Source organism: Corvus brachyrhynchos, unplaced genomic scaffold, assembly GCF_000691975.1.
Source record: "Corvus brachyrhynchos isolate BGI_N302 unplaced genomic scaffold, ASM69197v1 scaffold17, whole genome shotgun sequence".
Classification (NCBI taxonomy): domain Eukaryota; kingdom Metazoa; phylum Chordata; class Aves; order Passeriformes; family Corvidae; genus Corvus; species Corvus brachyrhynchos.
In genome coordinates this window covers 10354027-10366219 of record NW_008240046.1, presented here as the reverse complement: position 1 = coordinate 10366219, position 12193 = coordinate 10354027, and the positions used below count along the sequence as shown (strand labels likewise).

The following is a 12193-nucleotide window of genomic DNA, read 5'->3' as shown; positions in this document are numbered from 1 at the left end:
AACTTTGAGCAAGAGGAGGAACAAGAAACTCTGGGTCCTATTTTAATGGTAGCTGGTCAGCCCTGTTCATATGGTGAAGTCAGTGAAAATCCACAGCTTGTGTCTCTCATGACAGATGAAGAGAGAGACGCTTATATAAAAGTAGGACAAGAAATGTTCCAGTCTGTCTTTGAGTAACTACTACTGTAGGGATATGCAACCTTGTATAGAATGGATGAAGGCTTCTAACTTATGTTCTTCAAAGTTAACCCTTCAGTGGTAAAGTTTTGTTTGAACTTGCTCTTAAGCAAGATGGTAATCCTGTAGTAGGTAACTACAGTTCAAATATTATCATTGCAGCCACAGCAAGTGTTTTCTGTTGTAATGCTTAGACTTTGTGGATGATGTCATTAGTTTTGGAGCATGAATCATTTCAGGATACATTTGGATCTGATTAAAATAACATCTGAAAAGCAGTGATGCAATCTATAGTAAGAAATAAATTATTCCACCTTCCTCTCAGAAGTAACAGTTACTTCCAGTAGTGAAAATGAGTCCAAATCAAGTATGACTTGGTTTCAGTTCATATGAGTGTTCCATTGGTTTGTTAGGTCACTCACTAGGCACCAGTAAAGGACAGGTATCACACAGCAAAATCCTAAGGGCAGAGCTGTTACTAAATTGCATCAGCAATAGATGAGAGACAATTCTGGTCTCTGAACTTTCATCCTAAGAATAATTTTTCCAATTCTTTGTACTCATGGCACTACAGAACCATCTTGAGTGATGAACAGTGCAAGGAGCACTGGACAGTACAATGTAATGTTTCATTTTGGTCCAGAACAGTAAGGGAGCAAGCAATGTATCAAGCACAAGACTTTGCTTCTCCCATCTCACTCCCACACTCCCCAATGTTCTTTTATAGCAAGAAACAAATTCTACTTTAACTGAACTACATGAGTAGGACTGGCACTAGGCATAAGTGAGAGTTTAACTTCTTCAACAGTTCTACTATGTGAGAAGGGATAAGGAAAGTAGACTAGAAGGGCACAAACCAAAACACAGGAGGTTCCCTCCAAATGTTAGGAAACACTTCACTGTAAGGGTGACTGAGCACTGGCACAGGTCTCCCACCATGAAGGTACTCAAAAGCCACCTGGAGAAACAGGCCCTGTTGAAGCAAGATGACCTCCCACGATCCCTGCTGACCATTCCATGATGAAAGGGTAGAGAGAAAGTATGACCAAAGAAATACCATTTCAACACATTTTTTGTGTACCCATACTGTTGGTTTTGACTGAGGTAATTTTCTTTTCAGTAGCTGGTGTGGGGCTGTTTTGAATCTGTGCTGAAAATAGTGCTGATAACACAGAGATGTTTTCATTACTGCTGAGCAGCACTTGCACAGGGTCCAGGACTTTCCTGCTAATCCCCCCATCCCCCCAGTGTGAGGAGGCTGGGGGTGCACAAAGAGTTAGGAGGGGACACCACCAGGACAGCTGACCCACACTGACCAAAGGGCTATTCCACACCATATGGCATCATGCTCAGCATATAAAGCTCAAAGAAGAAGGAATGGGGGACAGTTGGAGTGATGGCATTTGTTTTCCCAGGTCCTTGTTATGCATCATGGAGCCCTGTTTTCCTGGAGATGGCGAAACACCTGCTTGCCATTTTGCTCTGCTTGCATGTGTAGCTTTTGCTTTACCTCTTAATCTTTCTTTCAACTATGAATTATATTGCTTTCACTCTTCCACCTCCCTCTCTGATCCCATTGGTTGGGGAGTGAGCAACCAGATGCTTTGGCGCTCAGTTGCTGGCTGGGGTTAAGCCCACCATTCCAGGCAAGAATTCAGGAATGGTGTGTGCTTATGCTCTCTCTTGAGTTTAGAATTTAATTTATTAAAAATGTCCTCTTTTAGGTCTGAGTGAGTCTTGGGCTAAATTAGTAATTAAAGCTTTGATTGTTTCAGGTTCACAGGTTTGCCTTTGTCACAACATAGTTCCTTGGTCCTCAAAATGGTAAAGTTTTTTTTCTGCATACAGTAGTAGCACCAGTTTAAAGCCTGCAGAGTAACTAAACAGTCTTCAAATGTTTTGCTAATCTACTTTCATCCTTGGACATGAGAGGCATGTGACCATAATCTGCCCTTTCAAAATTTATTCATAAAACCTAGAGACACTCCAAACAAACTAGAAAAATATTACAGAAGAATTACATTCTCATTTTATTTAAACTTCAAGCATATTTAGGCTTCACCATCGCTATACTGTCTCCCACAGTATATAGCCATATTATCATACTAACCTCAAAAGCAACACAATCCTGAATTAAAGATGACCAGTGCTTTTTAACTACTTTCAGAAAAGCCTTGTGTTTAAGGTAAACAGGATCTTTATAATGCAGCAGGTCTGCTGAATAAGCTACTTCTAGCTCAGTTTTATGACTTAGTGTTATTATCAACTCTGACCTGAAAAACTGAACAAAGTTTTCCCGTCTGCTTTTCTGTAATTCTAATTCCACCTTTACCATGAGACTCCAGGAAGTGCTGACTTCAACTGTTTTTTAAAAACATGAACTTAATTGTAGTTTCCTAAATTTCATTACAAAGTCAAACACTTTAGGAACAGATTCTACAGACTTTCAATTGCAGCTGTGAAAGGATACCAACATTTTCAGACCGGCTTAATCCTTTGAACATCAAAAGGATTCAGCAAATGCAGAAAAATAAAGCTGGTTTCTGCAGTTAACTATAAACCGAAGGTATTCAATTTCGCCTCAGATAAATGTGCTGAGAGAAACGAAATCCAAAGGCCATGAACAGAAACTTTTTTTGTTACAGACCAGCTATACTCTAGGCTATAAAGGCAACATGGAGGTATGTACTGTGTCTAGACCTTGTATTTGTAGAAGATGCAAGAAACTTGGAGAACTTCTTGTCCCAGGAAAATTAGCAGTGTTTGTTTTAAAAGAAGTATCAAACTGCTACAAGCATGCCAACAAGTCAATTAACTTCCAGCAACAACCTCAGCATACCAGTGTGTAAGCCTAAGAAAATTTTTCAAAAGAGAAAACTTACAGACAAGTCCAAACTTTATTTAAAACTACCATTTTGAACAATTTTAAAATTACCAAACAAGTCACAATAAAAAATTAAGACAGAAAAAGAACAGTGCAGCAAAACTGAACAGAAGTGGATTCAGTTCCAGCTGTTTAAACTGCCACAGGCAGAAGATCACATACCTATCCCTAAGAGGCAGTGTGTTAAAAATTTTACATTTTTATACACTTCCAGAATTCTGGGAAATTACTGCTGATCTTCCATATGCATTTGTATACACAGAATTTATAAATGCAGATATCTTCAGGTTATTCTTATGCATTTTGAGCTCCAAAAGTTTCTGTAAAATAATAAAAAAATCATTGTCTAACATCTACAAGGCATCAAACAGCTCCTGACTGCATTTCAACTCCTATTACAACCTCACAAGCATTTCTGAGGCATGGCTTACTTGAACAGCTACAGCCATCTCCCCCTACACAGGTTAAGAATAGCTTAGAGCTAGCTACAACTTTGGTGTGGCATGGTGTTCTGGTCAGACTGTTCCCACAGTAGGCCTGTGCATCAGTATCCACCAAATGGGGACAACAGACTTGTGCTGGCATAGCTGTGACAAGCAGAAAGCGGACAGGCAGTGAATGAAACGGAAGGAAGATGCACCTTCCTTCATATTGTGTGCTGGAAAAAATCTGTGCTGCCATTGCAAATGCATTAAAAAAAAAAGCAGGTTCATCAGCTTATATTGTTCTTGAGGAATCGGAATGAGGTACACTAGCAGAAAACTGCTACTATCAGTATACCCAGTTCATGCCCTTCTATATGCCATTACTGTACACTCCACTGGAGAATTACAAGTCTAACAATAAAATAGAAGTCTCTAATACTGTAATTTTGTCTCAGTATTATAGTAAAAAAATTGAAATATTTCCTCTGACCTTCATTAATTTTTCATATCTGCATAAAAAATATTTAATGAAAGTGAAAAATTTTATTGCTATCAAGCACACTGGAACTTTTTTCTACTTCATAGTATAATTTATATGAAGAATAATTTCTTTCTCCCTGAGGAGATATTTACTATTCTGAAGAGTCTGTTGAATGCTTCTATCACAAAAACCACTGAGCAGTCTGTCAGAAAATTATACTGAGCATTATTAAATCCGATAATAGCAATTATAATTTACAGTATTATTAAACCCAAGTTTGTGTAACAAGAAACAAAAATACATTTGAATAAGTTTCAAAACCATTATGTTGTGACATGCACTTTAAATATGTTATTTTTTATGTCTTTATCAGCCACAGAATCTTAACAAAGTATATAGAAGGGACATGGACAGCAAAATAAAATCCCTTCGTATCAACACAATATTTTCAAATGCATGATAACAAAATCCAGTATTTTTACACCATCCTGATAACTGCTTACTTCAATCAGCGGTATTTAAATTCTAGCATTCCAGAGTGTTTTCCCTATTTGTGTGCAGAATATACAAAATAATCTTTACCAGGTTCTTTCAATGTTTGGGCATCTCCTACTAATTCTTGATCTTGAGCTCCACCTCCATCCAGTAATTCATCAGACAAGCTGTTGGTTTGAGCCTCCGTTTCCATTTTCTTCATTAAGTCTGTCTTTGTAACAGAAAAAGCAAATCTCAAAATAATGGATAATTCTTACTGCTGAGTTACACAGACATTTAGGGTATGCACTTCTGAACAACACCACCACAAATAATAGCAAAATACCTCTGAATACACAGCAAGTTTGAGAGGCAAGTCTTCAACTTTCACAAAGTCATCTTCATCAGATTTTTGACTTACGTTTCCAGAACCAGGTTCCTGTTAATAAAAATTGTGATATTTAAGAAGTTCTATTTTGTTTTATTTTCATTCCAAAACTATTAAAGTACATAAAAAACCCAATGTGCATATCAAATTTGCAGATGGAAACAAAACAAGACTGCAAACCAGAAATAACAATGAAATAGAAAAAACGCTTCTCATTTCTCTTGGATATGTCTTAACTGAAATATACACACATATTCATTCACTAGCACAGGTGACTCTGTATCAGGGCTGCCAGCCATGGAGCTTTCAGAACTTGCACCAGATTTGTTTTCTGCACACGTGGTATCTGGTGTTTGAGTTTCATTCACTGCTAAAGGTGAGCTTGATTCTTCTGTTTTCACAGTGGCTGTTACAAAGGATTCTGGGGTATTGACTGTTAAAGCTGGTGTATTCTCCATGACACTGAGGTAATGAGGCACAATTGCAGCCACATCTTGTTCACCTAAAACCACAGAATTACATTTTAACTAGGCAGATAGTAAAAGATTCTGAACATACAAAAATGCCACATTATTATTATTCTTTTTAAAATTATGATCCAAAGCTACAAACGGGTACTGAGAGTGAATTATAGTGTCTCAGACCAACACAAAGCTGGACCGAAGTAAAACATCATATTTATACTCTTACACACTGAAGTATAAGCAATTTATCACATGAGAGTATGACTCGATTTCTGACTCAGAAGTTTTAAAAAAACTCAAAAACCAGAACTAAGTGACCTACTATAAAATAATTATTCGAGGTATGAGGAGATGTAATACAGAACAATAAATTCCTTACTATTTTGCCACTCCAATACTGATTTTTAGTCTACAAAAAAAGGCCAAGAACAAAACTAGTGTTTGCAACAGAAAAACACAGGGAAGATGATAGTAATAACAGTTACGCTAGAAATAACATTCCTACAACTCAGTAGTGCTCCCTCCTTTTGATGAAAATAATTTCTTGGTTCTTAATCAGTTACAACATTACTCACAGAAAAAAAAATTAAACTATAAAGTGATTTCAATAACGAGTAAAATAGTAGCAGAAAAAAAAAAAGTAGTAGACAAATCTAAACATCACAACAGAGACATATTAATTCTGATACAGTTGTGTGCCAAGAGCTGCAACAATCAGCTAAAATTCTTGCTCATGTCAAGCATCAAAACTACATCCACCTAAGATTATTCCATGCTTCCTCTTTAAAAGGTTCGCTGTGTCAATATCAACACAGATATATCCAGGCAACTGATAAAGTTCCATAAAAAAGAGTCCAGTAAATTTGATCATCTTTCTCTTTGTTACATGTATCACATGCACTGTCCAAGATAATTCTCACAACATGCAAAGTCATATGGAAGTGTTAGTCTCTCAGTTACTGCATACAGGGCTTACCTTTAACATTAACAGATTCTTGTTCTGATGACAAAATCTCGCTGCTTTTTGCCTTACTCAATTCTTGGTTTGAAGTCTATTGGGGAAGGTAGAAATGAGTTAAAACAAAATTTTACTGATCAGCTTAATATCTTATTGGCTAATTTACTAACTAGAAACAGACTGTACACTTGTTCCATTATTTTCACTGGTTTGAAATAAAGACAGCAAGTTCCTATTTGCCAGCTAGTCAGAAACAGTTTACAAAACCATTAACACTGATATGCATGTTTTATCTGAACATTTTCTTTTCACTAAAGTAGTTCCCAGGTAAACTCTTTGGTTCAACTTAAAAGATCTACTGTTATAGCCTTTAAAGTAAAATGTTCCAATTACATCCTTGACTAATGTTAATACTTGCTGAACAAACCGAAGTTTCAAGAGATAGTCAATCTCATTTAATATGTAAAGAACTGACAATTCTCCAAAACCAGGTCACACAAATTTAAATGTTTTTAAGAAAACTAACAGTGAAATGACAATCATACCCATTAACATTTCACCATCGTCCCAGAAATAATTATCACATGATAAGAGAGGAAAGACAAACAAAAGACATGCTAGAATACATTCATTCATTGGGAGTGAATGACTCCCGATTAGAACTTGATCTCAGCAAACACAGAGAAAGAACTAGTTAAAGGTTTAAAATGATGCTTTTTTTTGAAAGTTTAACTTCTCACTTGCAGCTTAACATTTTTTCTCTCTCATGGCAGATGTAAACATTAGTTTTGTCTCTGTCCAACCATCCATTCTGGCATCAGATGTAATAAACTCAGGTGAGGAATGCCACATTTTACATGTAGCAGCTATTGGAATCATGCAATTTCTTCTATTATTCTTTTACCTTCAATAGTACGAAAACAGTGCAACAAGAAAAACTGAGGTACATATAAATATGTACTGAAAAGCTGTGCACTGGCATTGGTTTGTTCTGCTTTTACAATTTTGGTGGTACCTGTTCATTTTCAGTTGTTGTTTCACTGTTGGCTTGTAGTGATGTTTGCACATCAACAGGTCCTTCCTCAAATTCTATTTCTTCATCTTCATTCTCATCTTCTCCACTGCCATAGTTAGTCAGAGCTTGGGTTTCTGCTTTTGATAAACCTAAATGCAAATCAATGTAAAACCACCTCTGAATTGCCAAATCCTGTTGGGGAATTTACTGCAATGTATACTCCTTACTTCAAAACATTCTTTAAGATTAAGATACAGTAATGACTTAACTTTCAAAGATCCATGTGCTTAATATCAGCTATATTATGAACAAACGCCCCTGTGTTGCTGTGAAATGTCAAAGTTACTAAACAAGCTGGTGCAAAGAATGTAAATGGTAAAGGAATCAAAGCCAGAAGTAGTTGGTGTAAGACAAAAAACAGGACAAAAAAAAATAATAAATATATGCAAGCTTTACTTTAAAGTAAAAGCACATTTAAAAAGCCACATTATTTAAATTAAAAACAGCATAAAATTTCCACAGGTTTCACATCATTCAGGTTAAAGGCTGAGAAACTTCAAGTTAGGCTGAGACAGGATATATAACTTAAAGAATCTGGTTCTAATATATTTTTACAGACCTACTGATTATGAAAAAAATTAGCTCCTCTAATTGGAATATTTAACCCTTGACATAACACTAGGAAATACTACAAAACTTTCACTGACAAAGGACTGACTATAAAATCTGTGAGAGAAGGTGTTACACAGCACTACTTCATGCAAATCCTGCTGTAAAATTAGCTGGTCAAAACTACAGTGGAAGCACTGAATAATGAACTATATAAAAGTGCCTTACTTATTGCCACCGGACCGCTTTCACTTTCCTCATCTTCCTCTTGATCAGATGCATCAGACCTAATACTTTCAGGCACTCCATTACCTGCACACATTTCTGAGTCCGGTACTTGTTTAGCAGTTTCAGTCTCATCCTTGTCCTAGGAAAACATGGAATACTGTGCAATTTCATGCTTATCTAAAGACTAAGCTAAGGTTTCTGCATAAAGGAGTAACTTTTGTTTCTCAAAAGCAAAAACGTATCTACTAAAAATCTGTTTAAGTAGTCCTTAAGGCCTTGAAATCAATACAGCAGAACAATACTCCTAAAACAGAGCATCAGAACTTCCTGTAAGAGATCATGCACTGTTCAGACACAGCTTTCAAGAACCTCATAACTACTGAGTATTTCATTATCTGGAAAGGTTGACATTGATCAGCATGCTAGGTTAAAAAAATTCTTCAAATTAGATTTGTCATTATCAAGAAGACAGACACACCTGCATTATTACCCTCCAGCAACTTCCCTGCTCCTCCTAAATGAGAAGTAAAAATATTCCTAACTGCAGCTTCTCATTTCTTTAGCATTATCTCCTCAGTCTCTCTGCTGAATGATTTGCTAAATACGCTGAGTGAGAAAATTCTGCTCTTCCTATACAAACCTCAAGTAAAGCCCTGAGTTTGGCTTCAAATCTTGAAAGGACTCTTCTACACTACAGCAACCACAACAAGTGGTATACAACTTCCCACTTTTACTTCCAAAGCACTGTGACATGTGACAGAAGCTCTAAGCCCTAGAAGAAAGTACTGACTCCACTCCCACACGTGCCCACTCCTATACCTATGTCCATTTAGGAAAGCAATCAACATTCTCCTTGGTGTATATATATACCTGTATCATTGCCTGGAGAAAGCTGAACATTCCAGCAGACCATACGAAACTTCATACACAACACATTTCCCCAAACAATGATATCAATGGTTTCCAAAACCAACTTGAAAACGGCCAAATTCTGAGTACTAAAATTTCATACTCAAGAGCATAGGCAGGCTTGGACTCTGAGACCTCAAACACCACATGTCCTGATTCAGAACATCTACCTTCTCCCTAAGATGGAAAGTAAACCAACTTATTCCATACCATTAAAAAAGAAAACGTTAACTGCTAAAAATAGTAAAGTTGTCCATAGAAACAGAAATTCTAATTTACTTTATTACTTTGATAAAGTAAATCACTGAAAATAACAGAAAGGAGATTAATAAATTTCTAAAGATTGGAAAATGGGCTGCTTACAGATACTTGATTCCTATGACAGACAACAGTAAGACTAAGCGAGCTACGAAATTATCTGAGGAATAAAGACAGTTGAAAGGCATACACGTACTTTGTCCTCATCGACATCTTCAACAGATGAACAAACATCCACCTGGAGACCTTTTTTTGCCTAGAAGAAACACAAACTGTCTTCAATTCTAAACTGAAATAACTTGCAATTACTGAGTCAAACTAGGACTTCATGAAAGCCAGCCTGAAATGCTAATCTTACTAAGAATTGCTATCTTAAAACAGCAGTAAACCACAGGGACTTTTGTACACACAGATGTCTTCAAAATTTCAGAGTTGCAAAGCATTAAAAAAACCTGTGCTAACCCTTTTTATTTAAACAATTATGTTTATATTGGGCTAATGCTACAGTCTGTGGTTGAATCATATTTAGCATATAGAATTAGACACATCATGGCAGGGGGGTTGAAACTAGATGATCTTTAAGGTCTTTTCCAACCCACACCATTCTATGATTCTAACTCTAATCAATACAAAGAGCTGTGTTTTTCAGCAGTTACTTTAGTGGACTCAGGAGAGCCAGAAAATGGAGCAAGATCAAATATGCCTGCATCAGGATTCCAGAGTCGAGCACTGTGAGAAGACCATATAGAGATAATTGTGCAGGTCTGTACAAATGGTCAGGCTCATCTCTGGCTTTGTTGAATCTGAACCTCTGCCACAACGAGACAAACATTGACCTCAACCCTAACTCTCTGTCTTCCAGGAGAGAAGAAATGCTGAATCTGGGCTGGCTCCATGCTTTCGCACAGCAGGTATAAACCAACTCTTTATGTAACAAATGCCCAATGGGCAACTTCAGACAAAACAGGAAGTCATGTTCAACTCTTTCTTGGATTCAGAGTGCTCCTCTGGCCTCTTTACAAGACATTCTACAGTCTCCCTCATATTCCTCAATAGCCATGCTATTGATATATCTAAATTGAATTATCTTGAAATATAGCTGATGGTACACCTAAAAATACTTATGGGACTTTATAGATGACAGGTTCAAACAGTATCTTCTCTTGACATTTAAAAATGAGTTAAGGGTTTGCTTTGGTATTTGTGTTTCTAGAAGAAAGCTGAAAGGACACTGAAATCATAACTACATGAACATGATCTGGCTTATTGTTTGTCTTGCAAACAGATCATAGAACTTGGAAAAAAGCAGCTATGCTCCCAATAAAAGCAGTTCTAAAATTAATAATGTAAGTGATGTGAATCCTAGCCAAAACTTCCTTTTTAGAGCAAGAATATGTCATACAGTCTCAAATATTTCTGAAAACTTTATATATATTTTACACACCAAGCCCAGAAAGTGATTCTTTCTGCACATGCCAACAAACCAACTACATCACAACTTCAGAGGACTTACTCTAATTTTTTAAAGATGATGCCTAACTAAGCTACTGCAAGGAAACCAGCAGCAAACTTTAAAGAGATAATGAACTGGGACCTCCCATATGTCAAAATATTTAGCTGGGTGTAGTGGGGCCATGCAAAACCAATACACTGGGATAGAGTTAAATTTCTTTACAGTAGATAGTATGAGGCTGAACACAGGGTTGATAGCACAGTGATGTTTTCATTACTGCTGAACAGCATTCCACAGAGTCAAGACCTTTTTTGCTCCTTAACCCGCCCCAAAAGCAAGCGGTCTGAGAGTGCACAGCACTTGGAAGAGGACACAGCCAGGGAAGATGATCCTCACTGACCCAAGGGGATGTTCCACATCATATGGCATCATATCAGCATAAAAAGCTGGGCAAAGGGCAAGGAAGGGGGAGAGATCCAAAGTGATGGTGTTTGACATCCCGAGTCACCATTACATGTGATGGAGCCCTGCTTTCCTAGAGGTGGCTGAGCACCTGCCTGCCCAGGGGAAGTGGTGAATGAATCCTTTGTTTTGCTCTGCTTGCATGTGTGGCTTTTGCTTTACCAATTCAACTGTCTTTATCTTGATGCAGGAGTTTTCTCCATTTTACCCTTCTGATTGTCTCCTCATCCCACAGAGGAAACTGAATGGCTGTCTGAGGCTCAGCTGCCTACTGGGGTGAAACCACAACTACTCAATTGCCCCAGATGTTACCACTACTTCAACACTTGTCTATTCCTTCCTATGTTCATATATAACCCTTAAAACATTTCATCTGAATTATGAACAAAGTCTATACAATTAGATATCTGTAACAGATACTCATCTGTAACACAGGACTTGCCCTTACTGAGGAAAACCAGTTCACACTCCTACACAAGCAATACTGTGATTACACAGTAATAACTAGTCACAAAAATAAACATATATAAGACATGAAATAAGGTAATCAAACTAGTTTAGAAAACACATATTTAGAAATATCAGTAAAGCTACATTTTTCAAAAAATAAAATAAAACAAACCTCTTTAGCATAAGACTGTATTACTTCAGTAGTTTCTATTTTTCGTTTACATCTCTGCTTTACAGAAATACTGTTGTTGTCCAAGTCTTGCATGAGTTTAAAAAAGGCTAATTCATTAAATAACACTTCAGAGATCTCTACAAGAAGATCCTCCCCACAGTCTTTTAATTTTCTACCAGCAAATTTTGCCAGTGAATCCTGTGAAGAGAAATAATTCTTCAGTTTCTGAAACAGGCTTTCAAGCTTCAAAGACTAAGTATTTTTCATATTTCTAATAACTCAAAATTAGTTATGTATATAATATTGCATATTTAAAAAAAAAGTTTTAGTGTCTTAAACAGATTTTACATGGCATCTCTAGTCACGTAACACAGAACTTAATAAAC

The 12193-nt window shown here is 36.8% G+C and overlaps 2 protein-coding genes across 19 annotated transcripts in view; one reads left to right on the top strand and one right to left on the bottom strand.

Moving 5' to 3' along the window:
* The window catches only part of LOC103622479 (general transcription factor IIE subunit 1-like), a 3971-nt gene extending 3788 nt beyond the window's left edge, over positions 1 to 183 (top strand). Inside the window, 1 exon segment of the mRNA XM_008641447.2 lies at positions 1 to 183. This exon segment is cut by the window's left edge and continues 40 nt beyond it. Within this exon segment, the coding sequence (XP_008639669.1) occupies positions 1 to 177 (177 nt within the window). The 3' untranslated portion in view covers positions 178 to 183.
* A 2000-nt stretch (positions 184 to 2183) lies between these two features.
* The window catches only part of PCM1 (pericentriolar material 1), a 42872-nt gene continuing 32862 nt past the window's right edge, over positions 2184 to 12193 (bottom strand). For 17 of the 18 annotated variants that reach the window (XM_017744523.1, XM_017744525.1, XM_017744530.1 and 14 more), the window contains 9 exons: positions 11808 to 12005; positions 9467 to 9526; positions 8104 to 8242; positions 7267 to 7415; positions 6270 to 6345; positions 5081 to 5331; positions 4788 to 4880; positions 4550 to 4673; positions 2184 to 3381 (listed from right to left, as the gene is read on the bottom strand). In XM_017744523.1, the coding sequence (XP_017600012.1) occupies positions 3356 to 3381; positions 4550 to 4673; positions 4788 to 4880; positions 5081 to 5331; positions 6270 to 6345; positions 7267 to 7415; positions 8104 to 8242; positions 9467 to 9526; positions 11808 to 12005 (1116 nt within the window). In that variant the 3' untranslated portion in view covers positions 2184 to 3355. Of the gene's footprint in view, positions 3382 to 4549; positions 4674 to 4787; positions 4881 to 5080; positions 5332 to 6269; positions 6346 to 7266; positions 7416 to 8103; positions 8243 to 9466; positions 9527 to 11807; positions 12006 to 12193 lie in introns of those variants that run through there. The other variant, XM_017744536.1, reaches the window with a different exon arrangement.